At 38.8% G+C, this 22,308-nt stretch overlaps 1 protein-coding gene across 1 annotated transcript in view; it reads left to right on the top strand.

Moving 5' to 3' along the window:
• The window catches only part of DGKI (diacylglycerol kinase, iota), a 113,805-nt gene that overhangs the window by 13,292 nt on the left and 78,205 nt on the right, over positions 1–22,308 (top strand). The window contains exons 6-18 of the mRNA XM_010008203.1: positions 2,686–2,781; positions 3,082–3,156; positions 4,358–4,453; positions 6,307–6,389; positions 7,811–7,871; positions 11,378–11,491; positions 12,070–12,207; positions 13,367–13,445; positions 17,162–17,217; positions 18,094–18,156; positions 18,375–18,448; positions 19,806–19,917; positions 21,117–21,316. Of these exons, the coding sequence (XP_010006505.1) occupies positions 2,686–2,781; positions 3,082–3,156; positions 4,358–4,453; positions 6,307–6,389; positions 7,811–7,871; positions 11,378–11,491; positions 12,070–12,207; positions 13,367–13,445; positions 17,162–17,217; positions 18,094–18,156; positions 18,375–18,448; positions 19,806–19,917; positions 21,117–21,316 (1,247 nt within the window). The remainder of the gene's footprint in view (positions 1–2,685; positions 2,782–3,081; positions 3,157–4,357; positions 4,454–6,306; positions 6,390–7,810; positions 7,872–11,377; positions 11,492–12,069; positions 12,208–13,366; positions 13,446–17,161; positions 17,218–18,093; positions 18,157–18,374; positions 18,449–19,805; positions 19,918–21,116; positions 21,317–22,308) is intronic.

Genomic DNA, 22,308 nt, shown 5'->3' with positions numbered 1-22,308 from the left:
AAATGAAGGCTGAAATGTGAATTAAAAGCTTGAAAGGGCCCATTGGATTTGTCTGAGGTAGTCTGTGGCCCTCACACCACCCAACAATATACAAAATACACCATTTCTTCTGTTCCTCTGACTATGTTTGCTTAGAACTTTAGTGACCATGCATTAATACCAAAAATCTCTCTTTAAGATGGCCAAACTGACATCCACAAAGGAGAGGTTCCCTCTCTAGAGGCAAGTTAGGATTTACATATTGCTCATTCAAAGGTATGCTTTGCTATCAGGTGCTTCACTGAATAATACTGTATGTTTATAAAATACTCATCACCTTGTTATGTGCACAAGGTAGTATACATCCACTTCTTCAGTTTAATGTGCAGAGACCAATTGCTGTTGGCTGTTGTTCTTCTGCATGTTGCAAAGAGAACCTACATATGTTTAAGCAGCTTTTTTGCCTTTCATTTGTTATAGACATGCAATCATTGCAGCAAAGCTTTAGGTTATCTTAACATGATAGTTGTAGGCATGTTTAAAAAAAGTTAAATAAATAGCTATGACATAGCATATATTATTGCCTTTTTGAGTCTGGAAATGTGAAATATTGTAATGAATGAAGGTTTAGACTGAAACTGTTTTTCTAATGTATTGTATGCATCTTTCCACCCTAGCCATAGGCAGGAAAAGAGAGATGCTTTAATGACAAATGTATTTAAACCTTCTTTAAATTACTATTTTAAAAAAAATTACTCAGAACTTTACTGTCTTTTCCCTTTCAAAAATAATTTAGTTGGGCTTAGGTCCATTCATTGTGGAGGCAGAAAAAAAGTACAGTCCTTCTTCCACAGAAATGTTTAGGTACTTGCCTAGTATAATACCTAACTTGAGTTACAGACTGCAAATTGCCAGCAGAATTCACTGCACTTTACCAATAGGATAAGTATTTTCAATTTTACACCTGAACAGACTGAAGCACAGGGAAAAGGCCTGATATGCCCATGACCTTTCAGCAAATCACTGACAAGACTGCAAATAGATTAGATCTTCTCTCCCTGTCATGTTTTTCCCCACTCCAGGGGGAATCCTTCAGGAGAGAACTGCTGAGAAACTAGGTTAAGGCTCCCACAGGAGGCAGGTTTGAGACTTATGTCCTATACCTTTATATTGATGTAAAGACTTTTGTCTTCAATCAGTCTGACTACAGAGACAGGGCAATGAAAGACCGTGTAGATGATAGATAATACTGATGCACTTCCATAATAGATGTAGTCTTTGTGGTTTATAATGTTTTTGAAATCACTTTGTATCAGAGTAGGGAAAAGTACAAACACTTTTTTATTTGGTTCCTCAAAATACAGTCTAAAAGGATAAATCATAGACTCCTAGAACGATTAAGGTTGGAGAAGACCTTCAAGATTGTCAAGTTCAACCGTTAGCCCTACACCCCTGTGACCACTAAACTGTCTCCTGAAGCACCATGTCAATCTGTTTTTTGAATGCCTCCAGGGACGGTGCCTCCACCGCCTCCCTCACCAGCCTGTTCCAGTGCCTCACCACTCTTTCAGTCCTGTAATTTCTTTGCACAGCTTTTTTTGTCTTTGGTATTTTCTCTAAGCAGTAAGGCATTATGATTTTATGGTCCACAAGAAATGCTGAGAGGTGGCAAAAAGCTTGGGACCTTGCGCTCTACAGCAGGCTTCTCTTGGTGTGGGTGACAAAGAGCTGTGTCTTTAGGTACTTGAGCTAGACAGTTGTTAGTTTTTCTTAACTTCTCAAAGATGTGGAAATGTCAGCTTTCATCCCTGATGTGTCATACTTAAGTTTTGAAATTCTGGAAGTAGCTGTTCAGTATTAAAGAGAATCTAGTAGCTATTCTTGTTAATGTTGGTTAGCAAGCATAATAAAGCATAAATGTCACTGACTGCAAATTTGATCATCTCTGGCCATTGACTTTTCTTATTAGTCATACTCTTTTGAATAAGGTAGGGATAGAAATGAACTTTTGGATGAGTTGAGTGGATTTTGCTTCCCCTCTTGAAGCCAGAAAAAAAAAATAATCAGTGAGTGTTCTTCTAATTCTCCATGTTACTTTATTTCCTAGTGACTGCTAGACTAGAAGTTGAAATACTGAGAAAATATTTATAATATTTCCTGTAATAAAAATATTTTAATCATATGGAAAGGGTTTAGGTTTCTTGTGGTATGACTTCAGCTACTGAATTAAAATAATTGAAAAATAAAATAAAATTCCCCTTTTTGGACTGTTCCTATTACACCAGAATACCTTTTGGATCAGTATCACTGAGCAGGCTATTGCCAGCCTTGAGAGAAGCTTTGATGCGAGTTCTATTTTAATAGGTTCTACAAATATAGAAGGAGTTTTATTAGAGTTTTTTTTTTCCATGTAGTGAAACTATATTCTTATTTAAAAACAAATAAAACAAAAACTCCACAGAGAACCCCCCTCACCCAAATCCTTAAATGTTAACTATTCAGTTTGTTCCTTAGTAGATGATTGCACAAGTTTCTTGATGGGCTGGGACTGACTCCACAGTGCCAGCATCATATGTCATGGTGGCCTACGTTATGTTGAGTCATAATGGTTGCCAGAGGTAAAACTTGTTTTCTTTCCTAAAAAAACCACAAAAAAACATGAAAAATTTCTCATTTATCATGTTTTTTTATTACATCTTTATGCAGGTGGTCTCCATACCAGGAGACGAGCCTGATTGGGCAGGAGACTGGAGCCCCGAAGGGGAAACGGGCGTCTCCTACCCCTATTGGGAGGGTTGGCAGGTACAACATGTGGTGTTATGTGAGTCTATGGGAGCATCTGATCTTTTTTCCCCCTCACAGCGTGGGAAAGTTTCCAGTCCCAAAGCACCAGTCTGGTCTCCGTGTGTGGCTTTCTCCATAAACGGTGGTGTGGAAGTGTAAAGCATGCAGCGCATGTAATTTAAATCTCGAGCATGTGCCAGATACTCTTACCATTCTCCAAATGGACATGCATGGAAGAGCTTCGTAAAGGGGCTCTGCCTGGGACTGTCTTCTAAATTTTGTTTTGCTTTTCATGTATTCTTTTTTCTTTTAATGTAGAACTCATTGAAGACTTCAACACGGCGAAAGAAGAGAACGTCCTTTAAAAGAAAAGCCAGCAAAAGAAGCAATGAAGTAGGTATTCAAGTGCTTTGGGAATTTGTCTCCTTTTGTTTAAATGTCTAAGTGCAGAATTTAAAGTATAATTTTTTTTCTGCAGTGTTTGATAAATTTCACACTACTGCATTTTTTTGATCAGTTTTGATAAAACTTTTATGAGCAACTATATTTGCTGACTTGATTTTTTCAAGAAACAACATGCCAGAATCCAGAAGGACCAGCAGCCTAAGAAACAGTGTTTCCTTGGGATATAAGACTTAGCTCAGAACCTTGGTTTCCACTAGGCAGAGCAGGGGTATGAAGCTGGGATTCTGAAATCCAGGGTGAGTGCACTGATGCAGGGATATGTTCCAGTTTGAGGGTATCTCCCTCAGGACATCTCACATCGGAAATAGTGTGTTTGTGTGAAAATTGACGTTGGACCACAGAGAGAGAGAAAACAGATGTATTATCTGATGGATTGATTAACCATGTAGCTTATAATATTCTTGTTTCCAGACCCTGCTTATGTTTTAGTTACATAGGTGGACAATAGCCTCATGGGCAGAGGTAGAGGGGCCTGTGCACAGCCAGAGCTCACTGATTAGGATCCTCTCTTGGATGGTGGGCGAACTGCAGACCAGAAACTTGAATCTGGGTCTGCCACATCCCAGGGGAGTGTCTTCACTAGTGGGCTGTAGTGTCCTGCAGGGGTAAGGAGTAGGGAGGCAAATAGCATTTTTATTGACATCATGTTTGACCTGTGACATTTATTCAAAAGCAGGAGGGCCAGCAAGGCCAAGAACTCAAGATCAGATCATCTGCAACTAAGTGCTGACATAACTTGTCTCTTAGATGGAATTAATGAAATGAGTAGTTGATCTCATTCTATTATCAACTGGGTAATTGTTCATATTAGAAATAGCACTGTATCTGACACAGTATTATTGCTGTGTGAATAACTGAGGGTTGTTTTTGGAAATAATATTGAATTAAATTTTTCAAATAGTTTTGTACTGGTCTGAAGTGATTTCCCCCTCCCCCCCCCCTCTTATCTTCTTACACACTTGTCTCAGCTGGATAAATTAGTCCCAGCTAACCCCCCCAATTAAAATGGCTCTACTGTTTCCAATACCTAAGGTAGTTTTGTCAGAGCTACTTGAGTGTCCTGCACTTTTTATGCCAGAGAAACCATAAAAAACTTTTACAAAAGTTGTTTCTTTCTTCTGGTTCTCAGGATAACAAAGGTCGACCATTTGTGATAAAGCCTATCTCCTCTCCACTCATGAAGCCACTACTGGTTTTTGTCAATCCAAAAAGTGGAGGGAATCAGGTAAGAACATAATCTGGATCCATGTCATAAAGTTTTAGTTTAAGAGCAGTGTATCTGCAAATGAGAATAACTTTTGGTGAGTCAGATAAGAGCAACTCTGTGCAACTGAACTGCTGTCACTAGAAGTCCTTCCTGTTGAATGCCCTTCCACTACAATGGAATGGGAGGGCTGGAATGGATACTTGAGCATTTGAGAGGTTGTATTGCTATCTTAAAGTTCTTGAAAGGGATCTAAACTCGTAGTTTGAAAGTTTTCAAATATTTCATCTTTCCATTATGAAAATTTAGATTGCTAATGAAGTCTTAAACTTTTATTCAGAAGGCGATGTAAAGGATGTAAAAGGAAAGCCTGGTGAAATTAAGGAATGTGGACTGACACATTCCTATGGCATTTAAAAACATCATTGCTGGTCTTGTACCACAGAGAACCAAGTTTCAGTGACTAACATAACCATGCAGTAGACTTTTTTATTTCTTGGAATTAAAACGTACCCAAGTGAAACTTCTGCAGGTTAGTTCTGCCACTTTTTGGTTATCAAATAATCTGAGAGCCTTTTGATAAACAAGGCTGTTTAGTTTGAAAAAAAAAAAAAAAATGATTGATGTGAGATATGAGGCCTATAGTAAATGAAGAGTAGGATAGCTGCTGCTATGCTCTTATTCATGCACTATAGGCCTCCTCTGTTAGAAGAATTAAGGAGGATATAAAATTAAACTAAGAATCTGATTAAAACAAAGAAAAAAACTTCTCATAGTATGTAGCTCAGCTGCAAAACTCCTTGCCACAGGATGTTGTGAATGCTAAAAATTTATGTGGGCTGAAGGAGAGATTTGGAAGAGGAAACCCTGAAGGTTACTTAAGTTCTGGACCCTCATCTCTGGCTCAAGTGTGCAATGAACTGTAAATAGCTGAGGTTGGGAAAATACCTACAGCAAACATCACATTTTTCTTTGTTCTTATACCTTTTCCTAGACACTTTAACTACTGTTCTTGGTTCTCCACTTAGGGAAAGGTATCAGACAGAAAAGCCATCCCTCAGAAGGAGCAGCTATAGAAAATTTCTGACTTGCACCCCCTAGGCTATGTCTGAAATGTGTCCTTGAATTACTTTGAGGCACAAGCTGGCTCCATGGGGTGCTTAGGACTCCTGCTAGTAAGAGGTCCTGGCAGTTCATGTCTGGGCAGAACACAAAGAAAAGGACCTGAGTGTCTGGAATATGAACTCTAGAGTTTGAGAAGGAAAAAATCATATGTTGAGCTGATGTGCTGGCCACCCTTCATTTAGTGAGGGAATGCTGGGGCAGCTGCAGCCCAGAGTCCTTGGCTTCTGCTTCATTACCTGGTAAAGGGCTACAGGTATGAGTGCTCATGGTGGTGATGGTGAAGGTCAAAGCAGTATCATTACTTGCATGCTGTGCCTGACACTGTTCAGTGGGATATTGACTTTGCATACAAGCTTGCTCAACTTCTTGATGTCATGGGTGGCTGAGGGTGGTATGGGGTAACAAAGTTTTCTTGTTGTAGGTAGTGAGAGGTAGGAGAACAGGTTGCTGTGGGAACTGGACCTTTGCTCTGACCCCGAATGCCTGTTCTTCTGAACCATTAATGAACTGTGTTGTTAAATTCAGTCTGTATGGTATACTTATGTACCTTACCTAGACAAGTAGATTGCTATTTTATGGAGCAGTCAGCTGCTGTGTCATTTTTGAGATGGTCTTTTTCTTGGATTATGTTTGCTTTGTAAAGCACAGAAGAAAGAAAAGCAGTCCAAATATAGTAACTATTGAACACTATTTATTCTAATAATCAGAAAGATATTAATAATTTCTCTTTGATTTTTCTCTTCTCCCAGGGCACCAAGGTTCTCCAAATGTTTATGTGGTATTTGAATCCACGCCAAGTCTTTGATCTCTCTCAGGAAGGGCCAAGAGATGCGTAAGTTCTCAAGCTTTCAGTTGGTTTTGGTAGTTCAGGTTTTGGTAGTAGTGGTGGGGATGGGCTGCAGTGATGGCTTCTGTGAAAAGAGATCAGGAGCTGCCCCCATGTCAGACAGCCAGTTGCAAACAGCTCCAAGACAAACTCGTTGCAGATTCCCACAGTGCTTGACCATTCCCCAGTGGCTAAGCATTGCAGTGGGGGGAGGCTGCTGCCAGGTTTCCATACATGACAGCAGCATTCAAGTACCTCTGCTTGCTGAATAACTAACTCAGTTTCTCTGGGTGACAGTTGTGAGCCTTTTCTATGGAATGGAGGGCCTGTCTTTAAAGGGATGATTCTCGCCAAGGGTTAAAAGATTTCTGTGGTATTTGAGATAGGGATACTTGCTTCAGTCAACCATCTGTTCAGTTCTACTTTCACAAGTTAAGAAGCACAAAAATACCGTAATCATGTAAAATCAAATAAACACCTGTTTAAAACTGCCCATGTATTTGCCATTCTTACTTCCAGAGCATCCAAGCCTTTTTTGCCTGATGAAACACCTCCACTGTTGCTCCCATCATAATGTAGAGCACAGTTATATATGTACAGTATTCAGAGCTGTGTAATGGAGTTGAAGGAGGTTTAGGTCCTTTGGTCACTCATCTCTCTATGTGTGAACATACCCCCTCCAGGGGGTATTTTATTATACCTCTCTTTCATGCAACTGAAGGAGTAAATCTTTAGCAAGTGTGGGTTTTTTGTGGTTTTGTTGTAGGGTTTTTTTTCTCTCTTGTTAATGTGTTAGATCAGATATCCAAATAGCTCTGTTATTACCTTCTGTGGTGTTAAAGAAATACAGCTGACAGCTGAAGGAGCTGTCATCTTCTACATGTCTCAGAAATGGTGGCTCAGCAAATACTCATGAGGAACATCAAATTTTGTTTTAAAATCTCAATGCTTATATTTGCTTGCTTTAGAATAAGAGAAAAATGGAAGACTTTTGTCAACTCCAGAAGGAACATGAGAATCTTGCCTTTCCAGTTTAGCATGGGAGCATGCAAAACTGATCAAATACTTCTCAGAAGGTGCTGTCTAACCATGGAAAAAGGAACCATTTCAAATCCTAGTGGTTTTGTGTGTATGAAGATGTAGAATGATGCATAGTGCTCAGGGTGGATAGGGGCTGATGCCACCTGTGACTGCCAGGGCTGATTTATGGCCGCCTCACTGCCGAGGCTTTTGATGGCACTGACATTTATTTATTTTCTATTTTTCTGTCTTCACCCACACCCTTACTAATAAATATTTGAAAAGGCAATAAGCAGCACTTAAGCTGTCACTTGGCAAAATGCATTAAAAGTGCCTACATCATTGTTCTGACTGTTTCCTACCCCCCACCCCTTTTTTTTTTTTTTACTTTTTCTTCCTCTGGCCAGGCTGGAGTTGTACAGAAAAGTGCCAAACCTGCGGATCCTGGCCTGCGGCGGGGATGGGACGGTAGGTACCTGAAGCCCAGTAGCCTCACATTCATCACCCAAAAGACTGAATTCATGGCAGTTGTGCAATCCACACCTTGTGATGCCTGCAGAGCCAGAGAACATACCTTATGTTTGTGAAACCTACATTTTGAAAATTTTTCTGGGTGGCCTGGCCTGCATAATGATGGACCCAGATCCTAATGTCTAGGGTCTTACTTGATTTATGCATAAAAGTTTGGTACACCAAAAAAGTAATGCATAAGTTTGGTACACCAAAAACATAAAGACTAACCTTGCTGGCCTCCTCTCATTTTTTACACAGACCTGAGGTTCTAGCAGGTTGTCAGTGTCTGGGGGCCATCATATCTTAATTTCTGCTTCTTCTTGCTATCATCTCTATGATGATCGAATACAGCCAAAATAGTGTCTCCTCTGTTCCCAAAGAGAGTGAATTTCCCCACTTTCTTTACAAGTATCTGTAAGGAAGAATATTGCATTGGTGATGCTATTAGTCTGAGATCTGGCAGGTCCAGGGTAATTATTTTTCTTTATTATTGAATTTCTGTTTGTTGTCAGATAAATGAAAAGGGACAGATCTTAAAAGGATTTAGGCACTTTCAGTTGGAGGTAGGGTCTATGGGGGCCTGGAGGCCAAGAGTGGTAATGGAGGCATTACAACTACATTACTCTTTCCAGTACTGAGGAATATTGTAATTTCCAGTCTGTGCTGCTGAGTGCCTAAAAACAGTTGAAAACTGACCATTAATCTCTGTGAAGATCAGTTCCCCAAACGTTGGTAATAGTTGTAACTATAACTAGGGTAAGGAAAATGCATTACTGGTTGCTAGATGCAATGGCTGGCCAGAATTGATGTATCTAAATATTAAAGGCATAGGAAGGCTTTTCTTTCTCTCTCTATTTTTTTTTTTTTTTTTTTTTCCCCTGAACCAACACTCAACTCATCTTTGCTTGCATTTCTGGTGTAACTTTCTGTTCAGCTTCCGTGAGTTCTTTTAAAATGCCAGCTCTAGACATTATTAATGCCAGTGCTTACTCTGCAAGAGTAAAGCAAATATATTATTTGACTATTGTCATGCTGGTATCTGGGACCTGAAATACTACTGAATTGTGAATGTTCCTTGAGAACCTGCAAGACATTGCTTTAGCAGGAAGCATAGTTGCAAAGAATTTCAATCAGCTTCTGAAAATCTTTGCTGCTTCTATCTGAGAAACCCTGTATTTTAATAGGGGAAAAAATAATCTTAATCTCGAGAATATTAAAACAGAAATTAACGAGGCTGCATTTGTCTGACCATCTTTTATTTTACCTTTGCTAAGCAGTGCAAGCGACAGGTGGCAGCACCTTCTCGTTAGTATGAGCAATACTCTGCTATTACATTTGCTGCTGCTCAGTTTGAAGCAAATTAATAACTAGTTATTCCCAAAGTCATTGCACCTAGAAATGAAAAAACCTGGCTCAAATGGACCTAGTGAATATTCAATGAGACCAGATGTTAACTTGCATTATTGAGGTGAATGAGAACTTACTGTAACTTTTCCATCATCTTTGCTTGCTGTTTATTTCCAGGGAATAAGTGGAAAGCTTTGATTTCAAAGCAGTCAGGAGCTTTCTGTTTACAGGGAAATGATAGCCTTTGTCCTCCGAGATTGTAAAACTAATATGCAGTGTTTAGAAATGACCTCAAGTTAAATAGAAGTGTTGTACTTACAAATTAGTTATTTGAAGTGCCTATTTATCAGTTAAAAGTTAAAGCTACCTGCACTACTGGGAGGCTGAGGCACAAATGTATGGATTTAAGTCAGTGCCAATGACAAAGGGCTAATGACAAAAGTCTCTTTAAGGAGTCCTCTCCCCAGTGAAGTTATCAGGACTCTTTTTTCCTGTCTCCTGTGATCAATACTGAAGGATAGATTTTTGAAATTGATTCCCCCTCACTAGAAATGTTCAACGCCAGGTTGGATGGGGCTTTGAGCAGCCTGGACTAGTGGGAGGTGTCCCTGCCTATGGCAGGGGGGTTGGAACTAGATGATCTTTTAGGTCCCTCCCAACCCAAACAATTCCATGATTCTATGAAAGGCAGAGGATTGCTAATCTCTGAAAATCTCTTAAGGACTGCATTTAGTTCGTGGACATTAAGTGATACAGATCACTGTTGTCAAACAATGACCTGTAATGTTGGTTCACATCCCAGATGAATGATTTAATAATTGTACAATCAGTTATAATAAATAACTACCTGATAAATGCTACTTATGCTTAATCAAATTTCTTTAGGAAACTTGAGAAAGACATACTTTAGAATACCAGATAGAGTGGTGGTTGCTATATCTGTCAAATATGACCTTCGAAATACAACCCTTCAAATTCTGTCATTCCCATTGCCCGTGTTATGTTGGGTATGTGTCCTAAAGCTCCAGTTTCATCCCAGTTTGGGGTAAGAATCTATTTAAAATCATAGCAATAGTGAGTTGGGGATTTTTCCTCCCCTCATAACTGGGGAGGAAAATCCTGTCCATATGCAGTTAAGATTTCATTTTTATGTCTTATTTAAAAGCTCACATTTCTAGTAGAAATTGTATCTTTGAACATTGGCATCAGGAAAATAAAATAGGTCCAATTTTATCATAGGTTTATTTTTTTCTCAATTCCTTGTTTTAAAATGCAGCACAGGTTCTTACACAGTTTTGGGTTTTTTTGAGGTAAGAAAAAATTTAAGAAAAAGTTCTGTTTTCCTGTAATAGGAGTTTCAGTCTTTAAAGTTTTAGAAATTCAACCATGAACATCAGCATTTGTCTTTTTTTGTAGTCTTTTAGTCTTCTACTTATTTGTATGTATACTTGTGTAAGTACTACTAGAATAAATACATATAATGCATTGCACTGAGTGAAATAATTCAGCATTAAGGTCTCTTGTCTGGAGAATGGGAGACCTACCACCAAGTCCATGCTTGACTTGATCTGGACCCTCTAACTCAGTTCCAGGACATACTCTGAGATACTGTGCTGATTTAATGTGTCTCTCTTATCTTCTTTCATGACAGTTGTCAAAGTTTTAATTTATTCTAGTATAAGGGCATTTAAAAAATTTTATCTTGAACTGCCTATATGATTCTTCACTCATTTTTACTACATTATTTTTCAGAGCAATAGGCAGCCTTGGCAGGTGTAATTCTATGTGTTTTCACTTCCTGTTTAAAGAACAACAACTTCCATTCTCCCTCTCCTCAGTAGCTCTGTTGCTGTTAAAGATAGACATTGTTTGCATCCAACTGCTTCTGCTTTTAGAGGAACTTCATTTAAACTGCTGTACTTGTTCTCCAAAAGGTGAAACCTGAGATGGGGCAGTTGTAGAGTTATATTTCAGATGTCCTCATTTCTCCTCCTCCCTTCAGTTTCGTGTGATCTTATCTGTAAACAGGACATGATCAAAACGTCTTTTTCTTTTTTGCTCCTGCCCCTTTTAATCTTCCTGACTAATAGTTCTGTGCATTTTCCATTTTATAGGTGGGCTGGATCCTCTCCATCCTTGATGAGCTGCAACTCAGTCCCCCTCCTCCTGTGGCTGTCCTTCCACTTGGCACTGGGAATGACCTTGCCCGCACCCTCAACTGGGGTGGGGTAAGCACTGACTGGGGTACCCTTCTGTGCAGGCTCTCAACTTGCTGGTCTGATTTATTTGTGCAGTAAGGTGAAACTTCATTTTGGCAAAAAATACAGGCAAGACTGTGTCCAAGGTCTATTTCAGTTATACACTATGATTTGGTACAATTTCCAGTCTGGGATCTTGAATTACTAATGATGTTGTTGTTGTAATAAAAGCGTTTATGGATGTAACTGTCTGGTGTTTCAGGCCAAGTAATGAGGAGGATATGTAGGCTTCTAATTTAAGGATAGTTTAAAGTTTATTTCCCTGTATTTATCCTTGACTACTCCACTGGAGTTAGTCCAAGCAAAGCAAATACGCTTTGCTTTCCTCTCCTTATGGTCTTACTTTGTGTGCCCAAGACTTGTATATCTTAGCAATAGCTTGCTAAAGTGCTTGATATGTCAAAATCTAGCAATATTTTGAGGTGTTCTTAAGAACATTTGATCTGTCCCCTATGAAAGGAGGGAAGTCTGCCAGGTAATTGGTGAGTCACTTACTTTGCTTTCACTAATCATGGCTGATACTCTGGTGACACTCCGTTTGCTATTAGGGTTACACAGATGAACCAGTGTCCAAGATACTGTGCCATGTAGAAGATGGGACCATTGTCCAGCTGGACCGCTGGAACCTCCAGGTTGAGCGCAACCCTGATTTGCCACAAGATGAGCTGGAGGATGGGGCACGTAAGGTTAGAGCCTTCTTTTTCCCAGGGAGACTACAGAGTGCTTAAGAACGTATTTGGATCCTACCATACGATGCACTAGTAGGGAATCTCTAAAACTTTTTAATTCTTTGGTTGCATTTCTTCCTTTTGTTCCTTTTCATGTGTCATTGCTTCCGGAGGTGTGTGAAATGTAATACATACCAGCCATTTATTTGTTGTTTGTAAGTCTCAGACATTGAGCGTTTATCTGAAGAACTCACTCCTGGCAAAAATCCCTAGCATCTTATCTGAAAGGTCGTTGTTTATTTTCTCTACTTAACATGGGGTGACAGGAGAAGTAACCTTGTGACCACCATCCATTCCTAAATTAGATGTAAATCTAAAAACAGGACATAGAATTCCTTCAAATTTTGTTAGTGATTACCAACTCTTTCCTACTTTACAGCGAGGAGTAGTATATTTTTGTATTTAATGTCTTGGTGTCTGGGTTTCCACGACCTTGATAATTGAATAATAAGAAAGGTTTGTGAGGGGATCACATTTATTGGTGTGTCATTTGGACTGGAAATGTTGCAAGTGTTATAGTAATAGAAAATATTGAGAACCATTTTCCTCTTCTCATTAATAATTTCCATCTTCTCTATTGGATGCTACTGTTCTCTCTCCACAGCCATGCTGGGCATGTGTAATGATGAAGAGGTCAGATGTGTGCTTCTCTGCCTCATGCATCCTCAATAGAATTAGGGCTTCTTGTCTGAGACTTGCATCACTCCTGATTATGTATGAAGCAGGAAGAACACAGCCTGAGTTTCCTTTTCCATGCTGATCTTGAAGTGCCAGCAATTAGGAAAACCCTTGTACTGACATGTGAAGTGGAGCAGCATTATGGGAAATCTCAATGAGAACATAAGGAATCCTTTGATGTGTTTACAAAGATATATACATGATCATAAAGCACTGAAAATGTATTTGTGTTGTTTACACATTTGTATCTGATCACCTTCCACAAGATACTACTAACTTTCAGAACAGTCTTCTGCATACATTTCTCTAATATGTTCCACCTTCTTATTATGTTTCCATGAGACCCCAGATATAAAGTAGTTAATTCCTGGTATGTCGTGGAATATTTAATTCATGTTATTTTTATATGTCTTTTTTATTTTTTATTTTTCAATTACAGCTTCCACTTAGTGTCTTCAATAATTACTTCAGCCTTGGATTTGATGCACATGTTACACTGGAGTTCCATGAATCTAGAGGTAATCAGAACTTTTTCCTCCTTAGCTTTGGAAATGAGCAGTTATTTTATGAATTAAAAATGGAGTTGGATTTCACATCCTCTTCTTACAAATGAGAAAGAAGGCTTAACTATAAAACCCCAAGACACAGACACAAGCATGAGTTGTATCATGAGTTTCCAAGGGACTTCACAATTTGAAAATGAAAAAAGTACAAGGGAAAATGGCACTCACTCGAGGCAAAAGGCGAAAAGGGGAGCTTTTCAAAGGTTTTGATCTTCTAGAGGAGATATCAAGTACAGATATAAAGGAAATTTATGCTGATGCAGAAGTGTCAGAATAAAAGCAAAAGTCAGGTGCCAAATTTCTCTCCAGCATGCACGTGGAGGGAGGATAAAAAGCTGTGAGGCTGTGGAAGTAGTAGGGTAGGTGGAGGGTAGCAGTATTTTCAAACTCAGCAGCTGTGACCTATGGATGCATACAGCATAATGTCATTGAACTTTGTGCAGTCCCAGAAAGTCTCTATGCAAGTGAAAGGTTTTAATGAAATCCACAAAATTGTCAGCAATTTGAGCTGTTGTAATATCTTGTTTGTCCCCTTGGTGACTGCAGTTATACCATTCCATACAGATCCAAATGTGGCTTAACAGGTGGGCTTTGGACTAATGTGAACTTCTCTATTTATACGGTTTAGGCTGCCATGCTTGTATAAACAAATCTTGCTAAATTGTCAGCTTTTGGTCATTCCAGCTTCAGATGCAGATGTTTTTTCTGGATGGCAGCCTCCCTTCTCTTCAGTTTGGTAGTCTCTGAGTGTCATTTCAAGAAGAAAAGACAGCACACTAATGCCATGCTAAATAAAGGGCAGAATACATGATGGATTGAGCTAATGCAAATTTAATAATGTTTAAGACTGCTTCAAGGTTTAAGAATAATAATGAGGAGCCACAAAAGGGCACAGGAATGAAATTATGACAGCTGTATGCCTTTTTTTTTTTTAATTTTTATGAAGGCATATCACCGAGCATTGCTAATGTGCCTGTGAATATACTGCGTAGATGAAATGCATGACTACTTTCTCACTTAATGGAGGCATTACTTAATAATGAAGTAATGGAATACGATAAAGAATGGATGTTATTCCAGAGATGCCAGTGTTTTAAAAATTTACATGACTGAAAAAATATTTGGCAGAGCAAGCTGTGTGCCTGTGAGTGTGTGTATGTGGTCAGGAGAGCTTTTCATAGCACAAATGTCTGCTCTCCCAAGTCGTTACTGCTGGCGTCTTCCTTACCCTCTCAAATGCTAAAATACACAAATGAGTCCTATGTGTTTTAGGAGGGAAAAGCTTGTAGCCTTAGAGATGTTTCTGATGTGTGGGTTTTATCGTGTTTCATCTCAGCAGATTAAGATTGTCATTTTATTTACAACTGATGACAATCTATAGAAAGTCTGTGCAAAACTTTAGCAAAACTTAAAGCACATTCATGGCTGTTACACCTGGTCCATTAAGTAGTTGTCTGCAGTTGCTGACATGGAGCTTTTGTAACCACATATAGTAGTAAAACGAACAAAAAAACCCCATGCCCCTCCACTCTTCCTCTTTCTCCTCTCCCCCATCAAACCAAAATAAATTAGGTTGATTTGAACTCAGACTATCAGGGCATTTCATGCAACGAAGATTGGTCAACTGTTATATTTAGAATAAGAAGTAATTTCAATTTCTCAGAGGAACCTGTATATGAATGTGGCCTTTTCCATGGTAACATCTACACTCTTATTGTGACTAATCAGATTGAGCCTTGAGGGCTGACTCCAAGCCTAACGTATTTAGCTCTGCTTCTTTAGGAAGTGTTCTGGGTAGCAGCTTTATTCCAGAGTCAGAGTTTCCTTCCTTGTTATTCTCATGTTTTGGTGGATCAAGGGAGATGCAATTTACTTTATGCTTGTTGGCATGTTGTTTGCTCTCTCAGCTCTCCGGGGCTGTTCATTTACAGGACACCTCCCCCCACTCTCTCAAGCACACACACACACACACACACACACTTACACTTTCCTTTTCCCTTGATGGCTTGAGAAAGGTGAGGATGGAGTGAGCCTTAGATAAGCAGTCAGTGATCTATTCCTCCAACTTAAATGGCACTCTAATCAACTTTAGGCTCTACTCTACATCACAGTCCTCCCACCGTGCCCACACTCATTTGCAATGTCAGGAGTAGGAGAAGTTCAGTATGTTGAAGGTCCCCGACCTCAATAAGGCTCCTTTTCTGATTAACCAATTCCAAACTGGGGCTTTGGTTCTTGTCAGTCTTTGTTGTAAGATCCATGTGGCCTGGTGGCTGCTGCCTGGAGCCATTAGGCATAACCCCATCAGAGAGCATGCATCATGGGCACTGAGCTTTCAGGAGCCTCCTACTTCTTAGTATGGGATGTTGAGACTTTCTGTGAAGAACTGTGAGCTCAGTAACTGAGACGAGATTTACATACGCAGTTAAATTAATTGTTTTAAAAAGAGGTGTCCCTAACTGTATTCCAGGCTCACCTGCAACGCAACAAATAGATGATGAGAGTAGCTCAGCAATCAAACAAGAAATGTAAAGTAGCTCATTCCTACAAAATGGAGGCCTATATTGTGAGGCTAGTGGCTTCAAAGAGAACAAAGAAGCATTCTTTCACTTGATTGAGAAGTAATTAGGAAGTATTCACACTGGTGTGTTTTTGCAGCCAAAAGGGCTGTCTTAATATTCCAGTGAAAACATGGAGAATTACTGAGCAAGGATGGGTGGTTAGTACTACCACTGAACACAGTGTCAGAAGGGCTGCTTCCAAAATCCCGGGATGCCACAGGCTAGGAAATCAGTTCCCAAGGAGACATGAGAATGACTTGTATTCCTGCAAGCATGCCTTATGCTGATAGATTAAAGGAGCTCAATTCATCTTATTGGAAAGAAGGTTAAGAGGTGATTTAATCACTGCCTGTAAGTATTTACTCAAGGAGAAAATATCTGATAGTTGAGGGCTCTTTAATCTGATAGAGAAGTGTAATAAGATTTAGCAGTTGGCAGTGGAAGTCTGAAAAGTTCAAGATAGGAAAAAAAACTCCACATTTATTTTTACAGCGAGAATAATTAACCATTAGATTTGTGCTACTACTGGACCCTTACAATTTTCCATAACTTAGAGTCTAATAAAAAAAAAACAGATCTCTAAATGGATTTTAGAGGAACTGCTTATTTTAATTTTTATTTTTTATTTCTGCAGAAGTATTTCTATTCCTCAGTACATCTTTGCTACACACCAGAATTTAAGCGTCTGTTTCATTGTATAATTTATTGATGCTTTTCTCCTCCTTCAAAGCATGGATTAGTGTTTCACAGATTTCTAATAATGATTAGAGGTCTATTCTGCCTTGTCTCGCAAGTGGTACTGAGGGTTCATAAAATTAGTAGTCAGAGAGGTGCTAAATTAATAATTGCATTCTTGTTATCTCTTTGCTCATGTTTCCATCTACTTTCACTCTACAGCAAAGAGGAAGAATTCAATATCAGTGTTTGAAATCTGATAGCAGGTGAATGCACAGATGGTGGATTCTCAAACAGGAAACTCTAGTTATGTTAATATTTTCACTGAGTGATGTGTGCTGCAAGCACTACAGTGCTAGAAGGGAATGTGAAAGTATAATGAAGGATACTTGTTTTATTACGATGTTCACATTTTTCATTTTTATCCTTTCACAGAAGCAAATCCAGAGAAATTCAACAGCCGATTTAGAAATAAAATGTTTTATGCAGGGGTAAGTTATGATTGATCTTACAGAATGATCCTAATTTAGTTGTTTGAATGTTATCTTAAAGTACCTTCCCCCTCATTTTCCTACATCAGGAGCTCATGGCTATTCATTTTGCCTGCTGCAATTCGAAGTGCACACGTACATTTTCTGGAAATACCATACAAGTGTCTGTAGGAAGGTGCCTGAATCATAGTTGTTTTACAGTGCTTAGTATGTGAGAGAAATACTACTCCTTTGGACACAGCACTGGCCATGTCTTGCTCCTTCTTCTGGCTCATAAGCTTCTCAAAAAACTGCTCTGCTTCTTTCAGGATTTGTGCAATACATTGATATTGACTTTCCTAGAGAAATTCCCTGAGTGTCAGCCTGTGCATTTGGAGCTTTGAGGAGTAGTCTTTGATACAGGCCATGGGAGTGGAGGGTAGAAATCAGTTATTTGGAGTGATTCATCTTTAGATGTGAGCATGCAAATAAAACTATCCACTTCTGCATTCAGGAGGTACATGGGCAGCACTTTACTTTAAAATGCAGTTAATGAGAACATTAATTAAATCATCTGAATGAGAGAAACACTAATTTGATAATGCATGACATATCATGTTTTTTCTGGATGTTGACTCCCATTATATCCATGTGCCTTAAATATTTGAACAAGAATTTGCATTTAAATCCTTGGATGCCTGAGGAACTTATTTGATGAACCTCTCAAAAGCATCATAATTTTTAAAAATAATAATAAAAAATCATATCTCCTGAGAGCAAAAAAGAATAGCTTTGACAAAGGAATGTAATTTTGGTAATTAGCTCTGTGGTGGAATAAGAAATGACAGAGAAGAGAAGACACACTGTTAAAAATTCCTGCACTTATTTTTGTTGCAGGCAGCCTTTACAGACTTTCTGCAAAGAAGCTCAAGAGATTTATCCAAGCATGTTAAAGTTGTGGTAAGTATAAGAAATTATGTCATAGTATTGTGGGAAGTGGGGGAGTGGAGATAGAGGAGGTGAGAGTTTAATGGCTCTGTTACTTTTCAGTTTTGAGCATGACATTTGCAACAAATTCCAAGGAAAGTCTTGGGAAAGTTGTTACAAAGCAGCAACACTTCCCTTGTCTGTGGCTCCATTCAGCAATTTCTCTGTGCTCTGTCACTTTGGCTTTGTAGTGTGATGGTACAGACCTGACTCCAAAGATCCAGGAGCTGAAGTTCCAGTGTATAGTGTTTTTAAACATACCCAGGTAAGCTCAAGACAGATGCTTGAAGTTATAAAAGAAAAATAATATATTATTTTAATTGAAAAAAGAAAAAATCCTACAAGTTGTCCTCAGAATGAGATCTGAGTTCAGGTTGCAGCTAAACTATCCTTTAAAATGTTGAATATCCTGATAGAGAGATAGTAGAAATTATTAAAAAACACACCTTCAAAAGTGCAACTAAACTGCAAGCAAGATAGTGAAGATAAATATGCCTTGTTTTTCACTTTAATTAGAAGCAGAGTATGAACAAAGAATAGGGGGGAAGCAGAGGGAGGATGGGGAAAAAATGCAATTTTTTTTTTCAAAACTATACTGTTGAAAGAGATGCTGTTTTTAACATGTTTTTAGTATGTTAGAAGTCCCAAATAGATATACAGTTGTATTTTCTATCTTCTTATCTCTAGAGTAGTAATGTTCAAACTTCTTTTAATTGTGCATCCTTATCAATAAAAAAAATATCTTGAGCACCACGTCAATATATATACATTTATTTATAAATTATATACTAGTACTGATGCCTTATGAAACACACAAAAAATAGGAATTAAGAAAGGATGTGATAAAGATGAAACAGACACTATTTTAATGTGGCTTTTTTTTTTCTTTATTAGAAGTACAAACAATAATTTCTTCACATACTGTAAGATTTTTCGTGCACACTTCTTGTGGGGCAGGCACCCCATTTTGGACACCACTTCTTTAGGCAACCTACCACTTTGCTTCACATGCACTCCCAAACACTTGATCTTTTGAGTCCTGTACTGCCCTCATTGCAAGCTTCTACTTCGTGTCATCTCTCTGAAGTTCTCTCCCTTCTACAACTCCTAGATAATTTTTACATCCGTTCTTTAACAATAGGAAAGATAGGGGCCACAGCTACATCTGTTCCTGCTTCTTATTTCTCCCTACCTCCTCAAACGATGAAATGTTTTGCAGTCCTTATGCAGTTAGAGTTTCTGAGCCACCAGGGAAGAGAGAAAATGGAGCTCCAAGGCTGGAGTTGCTGTTGCAGCCCCATGTCTGCTAGCAGAGGGGCTAAGCAGTTTTCTGGCTCAACAACTCATCTACAGAAAACAAAGCAGGATGAAGTGGTGCTGCTCTGTTAGCTATTTCCTAGTGCTTCCTCTCACAAAAGAACCTGCTAAATATTATGAGGGATAGTGGACATTTATGGATAGTGTAGCAGCTTGGAAGCAAGAGACAGATTATCCCTTTTGTCCAGTCCTTGCCAGCATAACTTTTAGTTGTCCCTGAATTGAATCCTGGAGGACAGCAGACCAGACTAACAGTCAGGGCAAACTTCTTTCTCAAAGCTTTCTTTCCAAACCTCTTTCTGTAGGTATTGTGCTGGCACAATGCCCTGGGGAAACCCTGGAGATCACAGAGACTTTGAGCCTCAGCGCCATGATGATGGCTACATTGAAGTCATTGGCTTCACCATGGCCTCACTGGTGAGTATATTGCAGGTGTTACCCTTCCCGGAGGTGCTACCAGGCTTGGTGAATTCTGTGGGCAGAGCTGCACAGTCCAAAGTGTTCCTCATTCCTGTCAGCTAAGGCTGGTTTTCAATGAGGAGGACAAATTGTAGTTTTTGAATAAAAGAGATGTTATTTAGTAATAAAAATGTAGTCTTTGCAAAATATGGCTAATTTGCATGTGCCGTTCTCCCAAGTTAAATGGCAAGATTACTATAGTGAAAAGAGCATGCATGGGCATTTTTATTGTGGGAATGTTCTATGGTAAAATAATCACAATTTTTTATTTTTAGCTGTTGTGTATTTCATTCTATGACATATAAGTTGTACTTCTTCTGTGTGTGTGTGTAAAACTGGCTACTGGAAGCAAATATAAAACATCATACAAAATTATATGCCCTAACAGTTTTCACGTGCCCACTAAAAATGTGGTGAAAATTTAGTAACATTTCTGGCACAAGTGTCATCTCTCTCTTTTTGTTCTGCTGAGGAAAGAAACATTGTTCTTAATGCAAATAATATAAATCTTAAATCCTTATTATTAAAGTTTACACAGCAACTTAGCCTAGAGATTAGACAGGCTGAAAAGAGCAAACAGAAGGACCTTGTTAAAAACAATTTATACCATGTTCAAGAATTCATTTCCAAGAAATGAAACACAGAGGGCAATGAGCTGATCCTTCAAGTTCTAAGTAAACATATTTGTGCAGAAATGTATTTTTCTAATTTATAGTGTGGTTAGTAAATCTCACCTATCAGCTGCAGAGAAAAAACCCCCACAATATTAACACACTACTAACAGAAAGCAGCCTAAATGTAAGTCAAGACCTTAATCCTGCCCTATGCGCTTAATGTTATGGATCAACGGATAATATGGTAAATAATGTTCGTAATAACACTTGTAAAGTATTTCTCTTCCTTGGTCTCACAGACATTCTTGGGTATGGTCAAGCACATCTACTTGTTGCTCACCACTTCTCTTTGTGAAATTTTAATCCCTGCTTTGGAATTTTGGAGTTAAATACATTAATCATGGCTCGTTAGAATGCCTTACATGTGGAACACTGTGTACTGGGTGCTGTCAGCAAAACTGCTTTTGGATTTAACTGCCTCAACTATCTGTTCTGAGGTTTCTTTTCTTTGTCTGTCCTGTTTGTTTTGTTTTTTCCCCCCAGGCTGCTCTCCAGGTGGGTGGTCATGGAGAGAGGTTACATCAGTGCCGTGAGGTGACACTTTTAACATACAAGTCTATCCCCATGCAAGTGGATGGTGAACCTTGTCGACTGGCTCCCTCTCTCATTCGAATCTCCTTGAGGAACCAAGCCAACATGGTGCAGAAGAGCAAGAGGAGAACATCCATGCCTTTGTTGAATGAGTGAGTTGGATATGTGCATGTCCTAGTGGCAAGAGGCCCATTTGGTGCAGCATATTCAGTCACAGATTTTGCATGTGCTGGACTTGCAGTGCATTTACAAAGAAAAAAAAAGAAAAAAGATAAAAATAAACTCACACCTTCTGAACTCCTTGTCCACCGTATTGAAAATACTTACCTGATTTCCTTTCATTCTTTTATACTCTGGATTTCCCTCTGTCTTGCTTTTAGAAAGGTGGTGTATTTTTTTCAGTTATTTAGAGGTTTGTGGAGGCTCAGCAGTGTTCCTTTTGGCTTCTGACAGTTCTGCATATGTACGTCATTTGCCTTTAAAGTTCTTTTGATTAATTTTCTCAGCTTTATTGATCTGCTTTTTTAAGGTCAATTGGAGATCCTGTAACAAACTGCCATAATCGAGAATTACTCATGAGATCTTGTAGTCTCTGTTGAGGGAGGACGTTGTCTGGGACTGTTTATGGAGAAGGACCTAAAGGTCAAGAGAGGGCTGTATGCAACATCTAGGAAATTCAGCTTCAGTATAAAAACCCAAATGAAAAATGAGTAGTCTAAAAATGAATAGAGGAAAGCTAAGGTAACTGGAAATCATGAACAAACGAAGAAGAAAAGATGGGACTATCATTTATTTTCATAACTAAACATTATTTGTAAGCACTGCAGAAATTTTAACACAAAAAAACTTCAAATTTTGACCCGTGAAAATGCCTATCCAATAAAAGAATTTAATTATTGTGTAGAGCTGATTATCATACTCATTATTTTATCATGATCATCCTAAAGAAAGTCTTCACTTTTGCTAAAATAAGTGACATTGTTGTTTTTTATCAAGTTTTCTCAAAGTGAAGCAAAGCAATCTGTCTCTTCTACAAAGCGACCAAGCTAAGGGCATAAAGAGATCCGTTGTCACAGTTTTAACTCAGCAATTAAACCAGTGACAACAGTGCTCTTGATCCCCTCCCTTTCCCACCTGGGTAGGG

This window comes from Chaetura pelagica, unplaced genomic scaffold (genome assembly GCF_000747805.2).
Source record: "Chaetura pelagica isolate M959 unplaced genomic scaffold, ChaPel_1.0 scaffold92, whole genome shotgun sequence".
Taxonomy (NCBI): domain Eukaryota; kingdom Metazoa; phylum Chordata; class Aves; order Apodiformes; family Apodidae; genus Chaetura; species Chaetura pelagica.
Note: the sequence above shows the minus strand (reverse complement) of the source record. Positions and strands in the feature narration are given on the sequence as shown.